The sequence below is a fragment of the Dermacentor albipictus genome, chromosome 9, assembly GCF_038994185.2.
Source record: "Dermacentor albipictus isolate Rhodes 1998 colony chromosome 9, USDA_Dalb.pri_finalv2, whole genome shotgun sequence".
Taxonomy (NCBI): Eukaryota; Metazoa; Arthropoda; class Arachnida; order Ixodida; family Ixodidae; genus Dermacentor; species Dermacentor albipictus.
The window spans coordinates 106,366,616-106,384,259 of NC_091829.1; the positions used below are offsets into that span (position 1 = coordinate 106,366,616).

General features: G+C 44.1%; 1 protein-coding gene across 16 annotated transcripts in view; it reads left to right on the forward strand.

Annotated features, from left to right (window-relative positions):
• Window positions 1–17,644, forward strand: part of LOC135907219 (phospholipid-transporting ATPase ABCA3-like) — a 456,174-nt gene that overhangs the window by 418,800 nt on the left and 19,730 nt on the right. For 14 of the 16 annotated variants that reach the window (XM_070525189.1, XM_070525199.1, XM_070525188.1 and 11 more), the window contains one exon: window positions 2,023–2,196. The exons of the other annotated variants lie outside the window; for them this stretch is intronic. In XM_070525189.1, coding sequence (XP_070381290.1) covers window positions 2,023–2,196 — 174 coding nt within the window. The remainder of the gene's footprint in view (window positions 1–2,022; window positions 2,197–17,644) is intronic. 16 annotated transcript variants of the gene reach the window in all.

Consider the following 17,644-nt stretch of genomic DNA (forward strand, 5'->3'; position numbering starts at 1 on the left):
TGAACATACATGGCGAAACTTGACATACACGGGGATAAAACGCTATAACATAATGTAACAAGACGCTGAAGAAACAAAATATATTGCTACAGCATCGCACATAGTATCAGGAGATGCACTGGAACTGATAAAACAAATTTGTTGTCTGTCTAAAGCAAATGCAACTGTGTTTACTCGCTCGAATTGGCTGAGCAGAAATTGTACAATCTGCTAGTTTTATCGGCATTTGGTGTCTCTTTATGTCCAGGAATTTCGAAGGGGCAATTTCCAAAATTTTTCCGTGTGTGCACCAAGTGGCTCCCCCATATATACGAATCATTCGCGGAAGCTCGGCATTTCCCTCTCGCTTTCTTTCTATCCGAACAGAAACATTCATTGGACAATTACGAATAGTGAATCCTCGAGGGGAGTATAAACGGAAAAGTCATTGCAGTTCAGCTTTTCAATTAGGATAGAGGAAATTTCAAATTTTCGCACGCTCATAATCAGTACTCAAGGCCTTGCTGTCTGCTTTAAAATAAGTGGGCGAACAAATTACTTTGCCACGTGAGACTAGCCACAGTCAACTGAACAGTCAACTGAAAAGTGAAGGCCACATCTCAGATCAAAATACACGGAAAGTGGCAGATTATTATCAGGGCTACCAGTAAACCGATCTAGGCATAGATAAACTCAACAAAGCCTGTTGACATAGGCAAATACAAATTGGGAGTTCATCGTAGCATTCAACGCAATGTTTCAACATTGCTTTCAACACAAGAAATACATCGGATTTCTGTGTTTGTATGCTGCATTGAAAGTTACTATGGATTACACAAGCCCAGCGTGTTATTTTAGATTCAAGCTGATTATGCGGACCCTGTGCCATCGTTGTCGGAATTTAGCTAAAATTCCGAAGATAATGCAAGGCTAGGTCAACCCGCCCTTTCAAGAATAAAAATCACTCGTAGAGCCACAAAAAAAATCGCTTCTAAAGCGTGATCACCACGCAAAGCACGCAAAATCCAAAATGACGTCATATAATGGCGCAACAAAATATTTACGCTAAAGACTGCTTGCCAAATTGTACTTGCATGGTGTAACACTCGGTGTAACTTACACAACTTCGCTCTTCGACCATCTTCACGGTATGGAAGGGTCAGTTATATTTTTACACTGATTTCGATACTTAAAAGTACACATTTAAGGACACTATAACACAAAGCTCATGGCAACGTTTTCGGTATGCTCGAGCGAGATTTCCGTCGTGCATACTTCAGCAAACCATGTAATATATCAACTATATTTGAAATGATTTACTCAGTTAACTCTCCATGATCAGAAACAATGCTGAACATTTTCGTTCAGTTCTTATTGATGGTGTTTGGAATTCTTGGGCTAGGACGCTAAAAGGAAATATGCAATTGTTTCAACATGGTTTGAAAATGCAGATCACAAACTTTTACACAAATCTGTGTAAAAGCTTCCTGTTCGGATGAAACAACTTTGCCAGCGCCATTCGTTGTTACTGACGCTTTGATTTGTTTTGAAATTGCCTCTTTTCATAAATTCGATAATGCGTGATTGCCAAATAGCGCTATTGTCTATCAACTGATTTGTAAAACTAAAATTCGGTCACTCAAGTGACCATAGTAGAGAAGCGGTCGCAGGGTCCTTTATAGTTATTCACCAAACATTACTACTTCTGGCTGTGATTTATTACATACAATTTTACATGACTGCTACGTATGGCGTAATTATTTCATTGAGCCAAGCTTAGCACACCTCTTTCCTGGTCTGCGGTCAATAGGCGCCCCCTCTGGACATAAAAATGAGCTGATATGACGACTCGTAACGGCGTCCCATCGTCAGCTCAGTCACTCTGTTGTTTTTTTCGTTGGGGGGGGGGGGGTGTAGTTTTTTTGGTTAACGGCTGGCGCGATAGGTTCCACCCTATTTAACGCCGCTCTCGCAATCAGCAACATCCGCAAACGTTGCTTTGCTGACGTGAGTGACCACTATCTTTCCCTGCCCCACTTCCAGCGGGGGCAACCGCCGAAAGTTGACCATCGCTGCCGCTCTGCTGGGAGTGCAGCCGTTCGTGTTTCTGGACGAGCCGTATGCGGGGGTGGACGTCGTGTCACAGAACAAGATCTTGCGAGCCGTCGCAGAGATGAAGAAACGCTCGCAGACAACCTTCATACTTACGTCGCACAAGTGAGTGCTGTCAACGCGCAGCAGAAGTCGTCAGGGAACGAATCGAGCGAGCAGAAACGGGAGGCTCAATTTGTTAGTCACAACGAAACGGAGCCACTCCAGAATCAAGCCCAAGTATGAGCATAGAGGAAACCGATGCTTATTTCCTAACTCGTTCTTGTCTATTTTTTCCTGCAGCAATCCTAATGTTCTCCTCTAGATATTCGATCAAGATCCAGAAAACAGAAGAATATGGAACACAGCCTTAGCGGTGGGCAGCTCAAACCGGACGAAAGACGTTAAATCACTAACTCGCCCAGCTTGCTGTGTTAATTCAGAAAAATGCACCTGATTTTATATGTGTGAGTGGCAACACTCATAATTGCATAATTTGTCGACTTTGTGAAGCAGATGAATGTCGCTTTCACAAATATACATGCGTCAGATCAAGCTAGGATTAAGCCTTCTGTGTTTTATAATGCAGCCTGCTACCTAATGCATATAAACTGCCTTAGGTGGCACGGAAATGTCCTTCAAATACTGTGTCGCCGTATCTTGCACCATTACGACAGGTAATCAAGAGCTACGAAGGACCACGTGCATAAAGATATATCTAGACAAACTCAACAGCTTCAAGAAGCCCTTGATGTGCTGAACAACTACGCTCGGAAAGCAGGATTGGACATTTCCGCCCAAAAATCAAGCTATGTTGTGGTGGCCAACAAGAAAGGACGCACAAGAATCACGCAGCACCCCTTTACATTTAGACTCGGCGCAGTGACAATCCCTGAGGCTTCTGAGGTCCGCATACTGGGTCTCGATATTCACCAATCCGGCAGTGGTGCACACTGGCTCCGTAAAACCAGACAGAGTTCGACAAAAACACTTCACCTTATTCGTCGCATTGCAGCAAAAGCAGCTGGAGCTCGTACTGACGTAGCTCGACGGTTGGTGCGTGCAGTCTTGCAGCCACGAATTTTATATCAAGCACAATTTCAACGGCTGACGTTGGCACAGCTAGCACAGTTGGAGACGATTAATCGCGATGCTATGCGCACAATCACAGCACTGCCCCGCATCACACCGATACCAGCCCTACAGGAACATGCCCAGCTCAACACAATTGCAGAGCTAATTTTGCAACGTGAAAAAGCACGTGAAATAAAAAAGCAACTTATTCCGGCTGTCGCTGCGCTGCATGCTCATTTTCACCGCGGCTCTCGGATTGACAATCAGCCCTGTCCAATGCCTCCCTGGGAATTCACCAGCATCACAACTAATAAGCCAACGAAGTTACGACGCAGCGATACAACAGGTACTATTGACGAACACAACATCGTCGATGCATCATGCGTTAACACCTGCAAAGTCTATACGGATGCTGCCATTCTCCCAGACGGCGGAAGGACATCATTCCTGAGTACAACGCATAATTTCATCAGCGGCCACCAGCGCTATTTATCTACGGAAGCCAGCGCTCTAGTAATGGAACTTCAAGCCATCCACGACGCTATGCAAGATGCGACATCTAAGCTGCCTACCATCAAGCAACTAGACATCTTCACGGATTCTTTAGCGGCTATTCAGGAACTCAAGAAGGTCGATAAGGCGATGGAAATCTGCGAGAGAATACACACTATGAATAGTAAGACAGCTACTTGCGTCAAGGTACACTGGATTCAAGGCCATTCAGCGAACCCTCACAACATTGCTGCTGACCAGCAGGCACACTGCCCTGCTAATCCTGATCCTCCACCTATTCCCCTCCCACCCCAACCCCGTAACTCGCTGCGAGCCCGTAAAAATGTTCTCCGGCAGGACACACGCGCTCTTATCCCACCGTGTGTCTGCTCCCTCCCCCTTCACCTTACTAGGGCGGAGGAAGTTGTGCTTAGGAGGCTTCGGGCCGGGGTGGCCCTTACACCGGCTGTTGTCTCAAGGTGTAACTGGTCGCATTTACCACTGGGTGCTACGTGTCCATACTGCTCCGTTCCTGTGGTGGAATCAGATGCATACCACCTAATATGGACATGTACGGGTTTACAATCGGAACGCTCGCGTCACCTACTGCAAGCCGGCCTCCGCTACAGTGTGACAACCAGCTATGACCGCTGGATACATGATAACAAATTTCACAAAACACTGCTTCAATTCATACACAACACAGGCCTCACAGCACACATATAATACACATATACGCTCCAACAATTATGCCTTAAGGGCAAGCCTTCATCGCAATAAAAAAAAAAGACCACATGCTCTTTACAACACTCTGAGTTTCTGCGAGTTCATGAGAAAAAGCTTGGAATGATTGTTAAAACGGGAGTAGCATTCCTTTCTTTACATTTATCTGACTCTATCCGTTCAGGTGTGCGTAGCAATGCGTTCTATTGATTGAAAAATATTTGTCCATGAAGGTTTGTTCCAAATGCACAAAGAATACTGCAGCGGTTAACTAATTAAAGGAGGGTAAAATACAAAATGCCTCTTGTAAGATAATATTCCACATTCTCCACATGACGCGACCAATGCTCTACCAATTAGGCTACCGTGACGGCTCTTTCATCGTCGAATTTCTCGGATGTTTTTGTTGTGACAGCAATTTTATGGAGTCCCAAGGCGCATATGTGCCGTCGTCATCGTCGTCGTCGTAGTGTTCCGTATAAAGTCCAAGGAGGATGACATCGCCGTCGGCGCGCCGTTTGCTGCATGTGAGCGTGAAAGCGTGCGACGGAGCGCCGACGACGGGACCTCAATCTCGCGCTCGCAAGGCAAGAAAGCGGGGCGGAAGCATGCCGTCTTACGCCGCGCTCTCTGTAACTATATGGATTTTACACAGTGCAAGGTTTCGTTGCGATTGCACTGTAAAGCGCGACGCTCGCTTACCACACTGTCACGAAAGTTATGTCACGCCGATACGCTCACGCATTTCATAACCTGGATGTATTAGGCCCGTACCTTGAAAACACAAGGGAGAAGCATGCAAAATGAATAACGATCATTTTGGGGGAAAATTGAGATAAGCCGCGAAATGACCAGCAAATTTGTTCAAGCAATCCTCTCCACTTGAAGCACCACATCAAATGTGACCTTGGGTACATGCTACCTGCGTAGTGACGAGACTTGGGTGAGTTGGTGGAAGTTCGTGTTGGAAAAGCAGCAGGCGGGTAATGGACAAGTACGAAAAAGAGCGGATCGCAGACATTTGAAAGCTTTTCTTCGAAAGCAGCACGAATATATATGCACGTGCGCATGCGCAGCAGAGATCAGCGGGATGCAAGAATAGTCATATCACTTAGAATAAATACATGCTTTAAAAACCGAAGCAAAACAAAGCCGAAAACGAAGAAAAGTGAAAAAAGAACTGTTTATACGAGCGCCGAATAATATCAAAGGTGCTAAGCTCTTTTTTTAGAAACCAGCATTCTTTCTTAGTAAGGCCAACAGATTGCTTGAAAACAGATTTAGGTCCTTCGTCAGTGTTAAGTACATAAGTTGTCGAATAAACTTTTAGTTTGGAGTCAGTGACGCGAGTTATCAATTATGTTATCTGCGCTAAATCCGATGGAACGCAAATACCTGGCACTGCCACCGAAAACTCTACGCGCTCTAGCCCAGTTAAATACTGCGCTGGTAGCATGTTTCCCGAATCTTGCGGCAGACTAGTGCGTTTAGCGGCATTAGTAATTTTAGGCTTGGCAATTTGGCAATGGAACACTAGCCGCCTCTCGAAGTGGCAATAGTCCTCCTAGCAGAAGAGCGGCGTGTGTCTCGGCGGTATCGTTGTTCAGTTTTAGAGCAAAGCTTTACAGCTGTTGCTGCCGCTGCCATCACCACCACCACGTCGGGAGGTACTCTGCGAGGACAGACTGCATCAATTTCAGTTTAATGTACGGTATGTTACGTTTGTGCTATTTCTGAAAAATAATCGCCATCGCAATTTGTCAAGCGGACAAATGACTCACGGTATGCATGCGGAAAGCCCCATGAAATAACAATAGCGTCTAGGCAAAACTACGGAAGTGGTAGTGTTACCACTTATTGTTGCAAGCACTTCTGTGCCCGCCACAACAGCTTTGTCGCTCCGGCATTGCTTGAGGTCGCGAGTGCGATCCCTACGGCGGAAGCCGCATTTCGACAGAGGGGGGGGGGATTCAAAACCGCTCGTGCACTTAGATATGGGATCAAGTTAAAGAACCCGAGAGCATCAAAATTAAACCGCAGTCCATCATTCGATTGGGGTTTTGGCACGTACAGCCCCATAAGCCATCTTAAGTTTAACACTTCTGCAACGTTTCCATGTTTCCTGCGAGGCAATGATAACGCTCAACCCTTCTCAGCGATTACGAAATATGGCGCACAACAACACCTCAAGCCGACGTGGGTCCCTGTGTCTTCTACGTTTTACGCCAACAAACAGCAGGAGTGCACGCAGGGTGACGTTTAGCATCAACTTACTTCTGTCGTACGGGACTAAACGTTGAAGAAGTTATATGTTCACTGTCCACATCGCAGCTATGTTATCGGCAGTCAAATCAAACAGCACAAAAAGCTTCGCTTACATCGATTTCCCTAGTGCGTGAAATCTGCAGAATCTTTCATCAAGTACAAGCTGTTCCGCAAGAATACAGGACTAAGCAGCTGCGGTCACGAAAGTCCGGGGGCAGAGCTTCCAAAAAAAGGTTTGCTTTGAAAGTGTAGCCAAGTTGAACTCAATCCAAAGAAATGGAAGGTTGAAAGGCACGCTGCTGTTGGAGCATTCGCTGCTCAGGAACAGGAATCATCAAAATCTGGTACGTGAATTTAAGCACTGAGGATCCTGCGTCAGAATATATTGCAAATGCCGAGTGTGTGTCACTCTCTTTCACCAGCGTTGATGTGACAGGGCGACTGTAAGGTTTTAACACGTGTTGTGTTAAGAAAACCAAAGGTAATATTGAGCGGCCGCAACTTGAAGCAGTTGTGCAATAAGAATTTTTTGAGCGCCGTTCGTAGGCGCCCGTTCCTGCGGCGAGTTTCGGCGTCCCTCGTAACCTAGCGACTGAGCACAGCGAATGGCAACAGCCCGAACGCGCAGCGCAGCGGTGGATGCAAGACGGCTCTTGCAAATAGAGCGCCAGGAAAAGGCTGCAGCGGAACCCTGAGGCGGAAAGCGGAGGAGGAGGGTATGGCGAAAGCGTGAGAAAAAAACGGTGGTGTTCCGCAAGACGGGCTCTGTGGCGACGATGGGAACCAGGTGGCGCCAGAGTAGTGCGCACCTTCTGTTCGCCAATGACGTCACCGATACCATATATGGAAACAGCGTGGCATGAGCGGAAGTCTGTCTGCGGCAGCTGTTGTCACTGGCACAAACGCGTCACCCACGCGCTGCCTCTTCCGATCGCTCAAACAGCAAGGCAGTCGCGTCCTATTCGCTCCGTTCGCAGCGTGAAGCACGATACAGAATGCCCACGCCAGCCAATATGCCTCGAAATGAAAGCACGCATAAAGCTACACCCCAATTTCATAATGTGGAGAGTCTTAATCGTGCGTGATTTTTTTTTCATTGCAAGGTTGCACAAGTTTGAACCAACTCGTAGCTGTTCTAGCAGCATGGGGGAAGGAAAAACTAAATTATGGAGTCTTCCGTGCCAAAACCACGATCTGATTATGATGCACGCTTGAGTCCGGAAATGCGGAAATTCGATCGGGCCCCCTGGGGTCCTATAACATGCACCTAAATTTGAACAGCAATTTTAGGTACTGTTGAAATTCGCCGGAAATATATAGTGCATCTAGCCACGTTCATGGCCGCATGCGTACGGGAGACCCCGAAACCACGATATTACAACAACTGAGAAATACTATGTAGTGTCACGTGCCGCCATCAGAAAAACCCGTATACCGGGGATAATTCAAGCATGTTTTCAGGCATTTCAAGTATACGAAGTGGGCTTACAGTAACTGCACTGACATGCCTTGCGCTGACGTTCTAGTCAAAACCATCCCTACCCCCCCCCCCCCGAAAAAAGATGTATTCCGCGGATAATTCAAGGATGATTTCAGGCACGTAGGAAAATCTGGGTGGGGATTCTCCAAGATGAGGTAGCCTGACAACGTGCAGGTTCATCTGATTGAGCTAGCTTAGATGCTCGCTTCCCATAATCAGAAATTCAAATCCCTGCATCGTATTTTTTTCATTTTTTTTCCTCACCATCGTATTTTTTCCTTTTTTTTCCTATCTGGGAAACTTGAATTCAACTCCCCAGTACGCTACATCTCCAGGCCAGGAGTCGCGCCTGGCCCCGGCAAAAACGCCCAGAGCAAGTGAGGCTATTCTAACCCATGGGCAACCAAATTAGTACGACCCACAAAGCTTCAACACGACACTCCCTCACCTGAACAAGAGGTGGTTGGTCTCCCTGGTTCAGTACTCGCCCACTGCCTCCCGAATGACTCACTTGATTACCTAATGGCCCTCAGTCCTAAGCAGCTGCGGAGCGCCTGACCAAGGCGGTGGTCAAACCTGTAACTTAGCGGAGGGGGCTAAGAATATCTGGACCCGGACAGGCTGCAAACAGAAACTCACCCTTGCAAAGTTTAACAGCCGAACCCTCTCGAGTGAAGTTAGGCTAGCAGGTCTCTTTGAAGAACGATCGGGCTTTGTTTGGTATATCATTGGCCTTAGGGAGGCTGAAAGAACTGGTGAGGCTTATACAGTGCTGACAAATGGCCATGTCCTGTGCTGTAGAAGACTACCAGAAAAACAGTTCGGAGTAGGATTTCTAATCCATAAGGACATAGCGGGCAACATTGACGAATCTACAACTATGATGAGAGGCTAGCAGTAGTCGTAATAAATCTGAATAGGATGAATAGAGGAAAGGTAGTAAAAACCTAGGATCTATCCTCCAGTCACGATTATGAAGAAAAAGAACAGTGTTATGTACATGTTGAATTAACTATGCGAAAAGTGAAAATTCAGTAAACTGTAGTCGTGGGTGACTACGGCGTGTGTTCTAGGAACACTCGAGGAGAGATATTGGTAGAATTCAGGGAAATGAATAAGCTGCGAATAATGAACATATTCTAAAGGAAGCGTTGGAATAAAAAGTAGACCTGGAAAGGCCCCGATGGTGAAACAACAAATAAAATTGATTCCATGCTTCCTGCCGGTCCCAGCATAGTACAGGATGTGAAAGTGTAGGGTACGGTAAAGTACACTGATTATAGGTTAGTCAGGGCTAGGATTCACCTCAATTTGAAGAGTAAAAGAGTAAAATTCGTCAAGAAGAAACAGGCCACTCTAGACGCAGAAAGGGTAAAAGCAGACCAATTCAGGCTGGCACATACAAACACATATGTGCCTTAGAACCGAGAGATGAAGATGACATAGAGCCAACGAATGAAACTGCAACTAGGCTGGCTTCAGAAGGAGTAATTAAGTTGAAGGCAGGAAACCAATGCAACGAGTAGGTAAGCGCTCCCAAGAAACAAAGGACCTAATAAAGAAACGACAAAGATATAAAGTGTCCAGCTCAAGAGGTCAGATTCAATTCGTGGAGCTGTCAAAACTAATCAGCAAAGAGAAAGTAAGGGATATTCCAAGTTATAACGTGACAAAGACGGACGAAGCAGTAAAAAATGGACGCAGCCTCAAAACAGTGAGAAGGAAACTAGGCGTCGGACAAACCGAGATGTATGCGCTAAAATATAGGCAAGGCAATATCATAAACAATGTCGAAGATATAGCAAAAACAGCAGAATTCTATATTGACCTGTATGCTATCCAAAGCAGCCACGATCCTTCCATTCGAAGTAGTATTGAACAGGTTACAGAGGCTCCCTCTATAAATAGCGATGAAGTTTTAAGGGACTCGCAAGACATGGAACGGCAAAAAGCAGCAGGAGAACACGGTCTGCCAGCTGACCTAATCAAAGGTGGTGGAGGCATAATGCTTAAAGTGTAGCGGCCCTTTATGCGAACTGTTTATTGACTCCAAGTGTCCCAGAGAACTGGAGGAATGGCAACATTATACTAATCCACAAAAAGGGAGACGTTAAAGAATTAAAAACTCAGAGGGTCATTAGCTTACTTCCAATATTATATGAAACATTCACCAAGATAATATCCAATAGAATCAGGGCAGCACTGGACTTTAGCCAACCAAGGGAACCGATAGGTTTCAGGAGTAGATACTCTACAATGGATCACATCCGTGTCATCAATCAAGCATTCCCGAAATCCGCAGAATACAATCAGCCCCTCATTTATCTTTCATAGATTACGATAGGCATTTGATTCAGTCGACGTACCAGCAGTCACAGAGGCATCACGTGATCAAGGAGTACAGGATTCTTACGCAAATATCTTGTGAAGTACCTACAGAGATTCCACAGCTACCTCAATTCTCCACAATGAAAGTAGGACTATAGCTATAAAGAAAGGGGTCAAACAAGGAGACACGATCGCTCCGATGATATTCACTGCTTGCTTGGAAGAAGTATTCAAGCAATTTAACACGGAAGGCTTAGGAGTTACGATCAACAGTGAATACGCCAGCAACCATTGATTTGCAGATGGCATTCTCCTATTCAGCATCACTGGGGACGAGTTACAGCAACTGAATGAAGACCTTACCAGAGAGAATATAAGGTGAGGTTAAATATTAATATTCAGAAGAAAACGATGATGATCAACAGCCGGGCAATGAAACAAGATTTTGAGATCGCGGGTCAGCCTTTAGAGTCGGTGAAGGAGCACGTTTACCTATCTCCAATAATTACAGAGGACCCTGATCATGAGAAGAAAATCTACCGACGGATCACATCCTGTTTGGAAGCTTACCAATGTCATTAAAAAGAAAGGTGTACAATCAATGCGTATTACCAGTGCTGACCTATGGGACAGAAACTTGGGGACTGACAAAGAAGCTCGAAAACATGTTAAGGATTGCGCAAAGAGTGATCGAACGAAGAAAATTAGGCGTAACGTTAAAAGACAGGAAGAGAGCAGTGTGGATGAGATAGTCGATATTCTAATTGACATTAAACTAGAAAAAAATGGAGCTGGGCAGGTCATGTAATGCGCAAATTAGATAACCATTGGACCATTAGGTTTACAGAATGGGTAACAAGAGAGGGGAATGGCAGAATGGGGAATGCCAGGGAATAGCAGAGGGGAATGGCAGAATGACATGGCAGCACACTAGGCGAGGCGACGAAATTATTAAATTCGCGGGCGCTAGTTGCAATCGCTGGTGCTGGACAGATGATAATGATGGAGCTTCAGGTTATTATATCCTCCTTGTTCACCTGAGATGCTCCAACAGATGCAGTTTACAGAAGTCACACATCCATTTTGGGGAACGCAGAGTTAGGGGGTTTTGAACTTCGAGCTCCTGCTACTTCGAAAGTTACCAATTTCCCTCGATTTTGCGTAAACAAGTGTATATATATATATATATATATATATATATATATATATATATATATATATATATATATATATATATATATATATATATATAAATGTGTGTGTGTGTGTGTGTGTGTGTGTGTGTGTGTGTGTGTGTGTGTGTGTGCGTGTGTGTGTGTGTCTGTGTGTGTGTGTCCAGACAACGCACTGACGTCCTGAGTATGTCCTCAGTACGTCCCCGCAAGGACATTGCAACGTCCTGAGGACAGCCTCTACTGGTCCTTGCAAAAGCCTAGAAAGGTCCTCATGTCCGGCCTCGGCACATCCTCAGAACACCCTCAGATAGTCCCCAAGGATTTTTCTAGGATGTTTTGAGGACTTATTATGGTGCACTGTAGACTTCCCTGAATGCTGAATCTTGGCACTCAATATCCTCGTTTAGCTTTTAACAGAACATAACACTAAGGCATGCTTGTGGGCCGCATATATTGCTATATTGCTGTGTCCAGAAGTCGATCATTAATGAGTGGAATGCCTTCGTAGCCTCGGCTTCCTGGTTAATATACAGGGCTAATTTACATGTATTAAACAACCAATGCCAACAGAGCATTATCTGACAAAAGTATCACAAGTTCTTGTCATGATCAGCTAGTTTTCATCATGTATGCACAGTAAGGTTTGGTGCTGCCTAATTGCCTGACGTGTGGTTGTAAATTGAATCGACTACTTCATCTATCACACGAAACACCATGCTGTGCCCAGATAATGTCCATTCTGCCTTCTGAATCATGGATGAAATTCCGGCTGCAAGAAAATTTAATTTTTCTGTACCGACGAAAATGAATCTACGTGGTCATAAAGAGTATCTGTAGCAGGCAATGCATACGGATAATGGTCATGGCACGTGCTAAAGCAAAGACAAATTTAACAATTTCCTCAATGACTATAGTTTATTATGAAAGACCGTGATGGCATTTGCCAAAGCCAACATTTCTTCAACGAAGTGCAGTTTCCTGACTAGAATATTATGAATGACTGTGCTGGTCCTTGCCAAGGCCAGCAATGTTTCTTGACCAAAGTGATTCCTCTTGAAATTGGGCTGTGTACTTGAACTTTGAGGCATTTAATCCAAGAAATCTGAGTGCACATCCAGCGAGCCTAGAAGAGAATCATATACTGTGATGATAAGCACTGGTAATGACAATGGTTATGCAAGAATATAAACATTGCAAGTACAGCAAAGTGCAACTAAACAGGCAGCCCATGCAGCTATGTTGGGTGCCAGACAGCATCCAAATTGTCATATGGGGACTAAACCCATAAGGATGAAAACACTCGCTTTGAAATGCTAAGTATTCAGGTAGGATAATAATGTTTTGAGTATTTTTCACGATACTCTAAATACAAAACTCACCTTCAGATTTGGAATCCTTGGCCTGCTGTTTTCGCAGTTTTTCGCCAGAGTGGCAAAGCCACACCTTTATTACACTCTCGACATCGCTTCTTTTTCATGTATGAAAATTTTCCATTACAGCCCCTCAAAGATGCATTGGATAATACTTATACAAGATTCTGTATATACAGGCTCAAAGCAAAGCATTAACAGTATCCAGAAATAGCAAGAAATTACATATTAGCCATCTTAACTTGCCCAAGTACAATAGTACTTGGCTCCGCTGTTTTAACACTCCTCAGCTTGACATTTACGAAGTGCGTAAACCCGTACAAGTTTGACTTTTAAAAGCGAGAAAGGAAATGGCTCTACCAAGATTCTTTTTACCGACAATATAAACATTCAAGCAGTCAATGCCTTGCTTGGGATCGTGTCAGCCCCTTGCAATGCAGAAAAAAATTTCTTTCCTTTTTTGCCAAGCCAACTGTACTGCACAACCACTTGTTGGCTTAGCAAAATTTCTCAATTGCGCCGTGTTGCGGGTCCTATGCTGCTGCCGCCAAGACCATGAAACTGTTGCATCTGTAAAACATGGGTAGTGATAGGGGGGGGGGGGGGGAGGGCGGGGGCTTGCTGGTGAATCATCAGGAATACTTTTGATGCAGCGCTAAATGTAACATGGACACTAGGAGGCACATAAAAAGATAACACACAATGCTACTTGCAACAACCTGTTCTCAAAACCAGACCGCTTATATACCATCAGTGGCAAGTAGACATAGATCACGTGGAAGCACTGAGACATGCACTATGAAAGTCGCGCTATCGAACCGTATTCACGGCCCACGATAGTCTACCAGAACAAATTGTCACCGCTTATGCAGGAAGTTTAACTCCTTGGGAAACAACACTATTGATGGCTTGCTAATGAAAAATTCACTAAGTACGTCAATATGCTCGGCCTCAGCAATCAATCTGGCCAACAATAACCATGTTTTCGCCATTATTGTTGCTCGATATAAAGAAGATATCACCCTATTGATTCTTGAGGCAGAGCATATTGACATACTTGGTGAATTTTGCATTAACAAGCCATCAATAGCGTTATCTCCCAAGGAGTTGGCTGTCCTGCGTAAGCAATGACAATTTCGATAGTGTGACTTTCATAGCGCATGTCTCAGTGCTTCCACCTGATCTATGTCGGCTTGACTCTGATGTTATAGAAGCAGTCTGGTTTTCAATATAATCATTGTTGCTAGTAGCGCTGTGTGTTGTCTTTTTACGTGCCTCCTAGTGTCCATGTTACGTTTCGCTCTGCACCACAGCTATTCATGTAAAACGTGCACTGGAATGTCAGTTTCATATATGCAAGTACATTTGATACGGCAGGTAAAGAAAAGAAAAAATATCAGACCAGGCGTGTGATTGTGCCTCCATTTGTTGATATATCGGCATCAAATTCTTCGAATGCCTCGATGTCCTCGAATGGTCTGTGGACCACATCCCTTGCGGGCCAAACTGTCAAAGGGCCACTGCATAGCTGTTGTCTAATGGCATCAAGTTGGCGCCCTTGGTGCTCAACCCTAATTAAAATTGTTTGCAAGGTCTTGAAGACTTGGTGTTCAAAATATACAAATATTGAGGTAACAATAACAATGCAATAAAAAATCTGCAGCTTACTAACATATTCGAAAAGAAATGTAGGTAATAATTGTATTCTACTAGCACTAGCCTATGGAGCTAGAACTTTGGCAGCTAAGAAAATTGAAAAAAAGCCAATCATGCAATGAGCAATGAAACAAAAAAATTTGTGTAAATGTAGAAGGTATTGCAAATGACATTCTAGTTTAGAATAAGGGGAAGTGAAATTGGAAAGGTTGTCTTATGTATGTAATCGGTAGACCAGATTAATGGTGACATATAAAAAGAAGAGTAGGCAGTTGAGGGCTGCAAAGAATTATGCAGACAGACTGACGAGATGAAGAAATCCGCAGGCATAGCCTAGGTTTGGCAGATGAAGCATACAGTCAATTTGAGATGCAAGGTAGAGGCCATCCAACTGTAGTAGACAAGGCAAGCTGACAATGATAACTCAGATGATGCACACTCGTAGTTTATTGTTTATTTCATAGCGACAGCAAAAATACATGCACAAAATAGTCTTAAATTTTAGGGTGGTTGCTTGGGCTAGTTGGTACTTCATGTTCAATATAACGTACAGCGCGAAGCACAAGGACTGCGAGAGGCGACATACATAGTGCTGGCAAGGACTCTGAGAGACGACCTACACAGTGATGTGTATGTCGTCTCTCGCAGTCCTTGTTCTTCGCGCTGTACGTTATTCTTTATTCTAAATTTTGTCCAGGGTGTCACACTCAACTGTGGTTTTGGATGCTAACCATTATGTTAAAGAAATCCCAAGGAATCCAAGTATGCATTATGCACAGGCAGAATACGTAGCACCAGAAAGCATTTGAAACTTGAACACCAGTCTAATACAATGTAGTTTTGCTTACCAGATGGCCCATTTGCGGTTGAAACCGGCCTGCTTGTGGACCTTGAGGTAGGTGCTGCAAGTTATTTAGCAATTGGTAGTGAATTTCCCGCACAAAGTTCTTTTCCAATGAAATGTCCGTCAAATGCAAAACAAGGTTTTCTAGTTCACAAGTTTGCAGTTGCATAGCATGCTAATGTCGAGGTTGCATTATGAATGTAATCACATTTTGCAAGCTCATTCAGCAGTATTGTCTATTTAAATTGCAACGGAATCTACTCTCTACTGTACCAGAAAGCAATGCACATAGCCATACCCTTTTGTGTGACACAGCATGGCCAAACTTAGCATTCAAATTATCACTTAATATCAACTAAAAGTAATATACACTTACTAGACACTACATCCGCAGTGGGAAATGAAGCCCTGCTCAGCCCATATGATCCTGCAAGTTATGGCAAGATAAGTAACAGCAGTGCAATCCACATACTTAGTCTTCCCTGAGAGAGGCAGCCGTAAGAGGCGAGCGGGCATGGGCGCTGGTTTCCTGGCGTCTCTACAACCCTATTCGCAAAAACAACTGTCGATGCAACAAAGGGAATAAATTGGCATGCCATGATACTAGAACATGATGCACTAAACCTACCTAAATGTTCATGCACAAATGGCTGGCTCCTACAATCGTAATGGCCTTCAAAAAACAGCACAACTATAGTATTGGAGCTGATTTCTCTAGCCATGCATACTTTACCTGAGCTTGGTGTCGCCGTTCGACTAACACACGGCCACAAGCCTGGCAAGTCACTCTCAGCGTTGTCTGCAATGTCACCAAAAAGAAGCAATAAACTGCAGATTATAATGAAGGGATCACATTGACAAAATGTGTGAGCTTTAGAACAGTCTTGCAGTTCAAATCTACCTCCTCTACAGGTCGTTGAGATGCAACTTAAACTGCTCCTTTCTGCAATATAACATGAATTTAGCGTGGGACTCATAATGAGCAGTTTTGCAACCTCAACATAAATGGCTCAGTCAACTACACCCAACTGCTTGTAGCAAAGAAAAGCTGCCATTAAATGTGAGAACCTGTAGTGAGAGTATGTAGGTTGTATTCGCTTACTCAAAGTGTCGACATATGTACACAGACAGTGAGCTTACGGTAGCATAAGTAACAACCTTCAGGTGACCACTCAGACTACACTGAATCCATGCAGCCATCATATTAATTTTTTGTGCAGCTGGCCCCTTGCGTAACGATCCTTGTGGGTTTTTGAGTAAATGAAAATTCAGAGATATCCAACAAAGATTTAGACATTTGCCCCGTTGGCACCTGCATGACACATACCTTGTTTTGTTTGTGGTGGTTTTTGATTTTGTCAGGTAAATCAGCAACACAATATGTAAGTCGATGATGGACAAAGATTTAAAAAATAATTATACAGAATCTGCAAGGTTAAACTTTGTTCAGTCACTTGAAGACAAACTAGAGGTCTTACCATAATATTCAGGACTCCGTGGAAAGCTCCGCTGCAGTGGTTCCCGTGCAGACCACTCAGGACTACCGTGCATTCTTTCTGCACAAGAACACAAGGTATCACTTCAGCTGTGCCCAATTGTTTGTAATTCTTAATTTAATTTTATTTAATTTACCATTCTTAATTGTAATTGCTTGTAATTTATAACTAAATGCCAGAACATGCAGTAAAAGTTTGTAGGTAGTATTAAGTTACGCAAAGTGTCAAAATATGTAAACGACAAGAAGAAGGGGAATTAACTGACGGGCCCCGATAATCATGAGAAGCCCACAAACAAAGACATAAAGGAGAACATAGGGGAAATTACTTGTAGTTACTCATTAAATTAAAGAAATAAATAATTAATGGAATGAAGGTGGATGAAAAAAGAACTTGCCACAGGTGGGGAACAATCCCACGTGTTCGGATTATGCGTGCGACGCTCTAACCAATGGAGCTACCGCAGTGCCGTTTCCCCATCCACTTTATTCCGTGTTCACCTTGGGAGTGTTAGCCAGCGCCACACCCACAAACCTTGGCGGTGGATGTGGAACGTCCTTTCTGCTGCAGGCGTCACGAGTACGTGATCTTTTTAGGTGAAGGCAACTGGTCAATAAACCCCCGCATGCTACCTGAAGGCATCAATCTTGCCAGATTCGAGACCCTCAAAT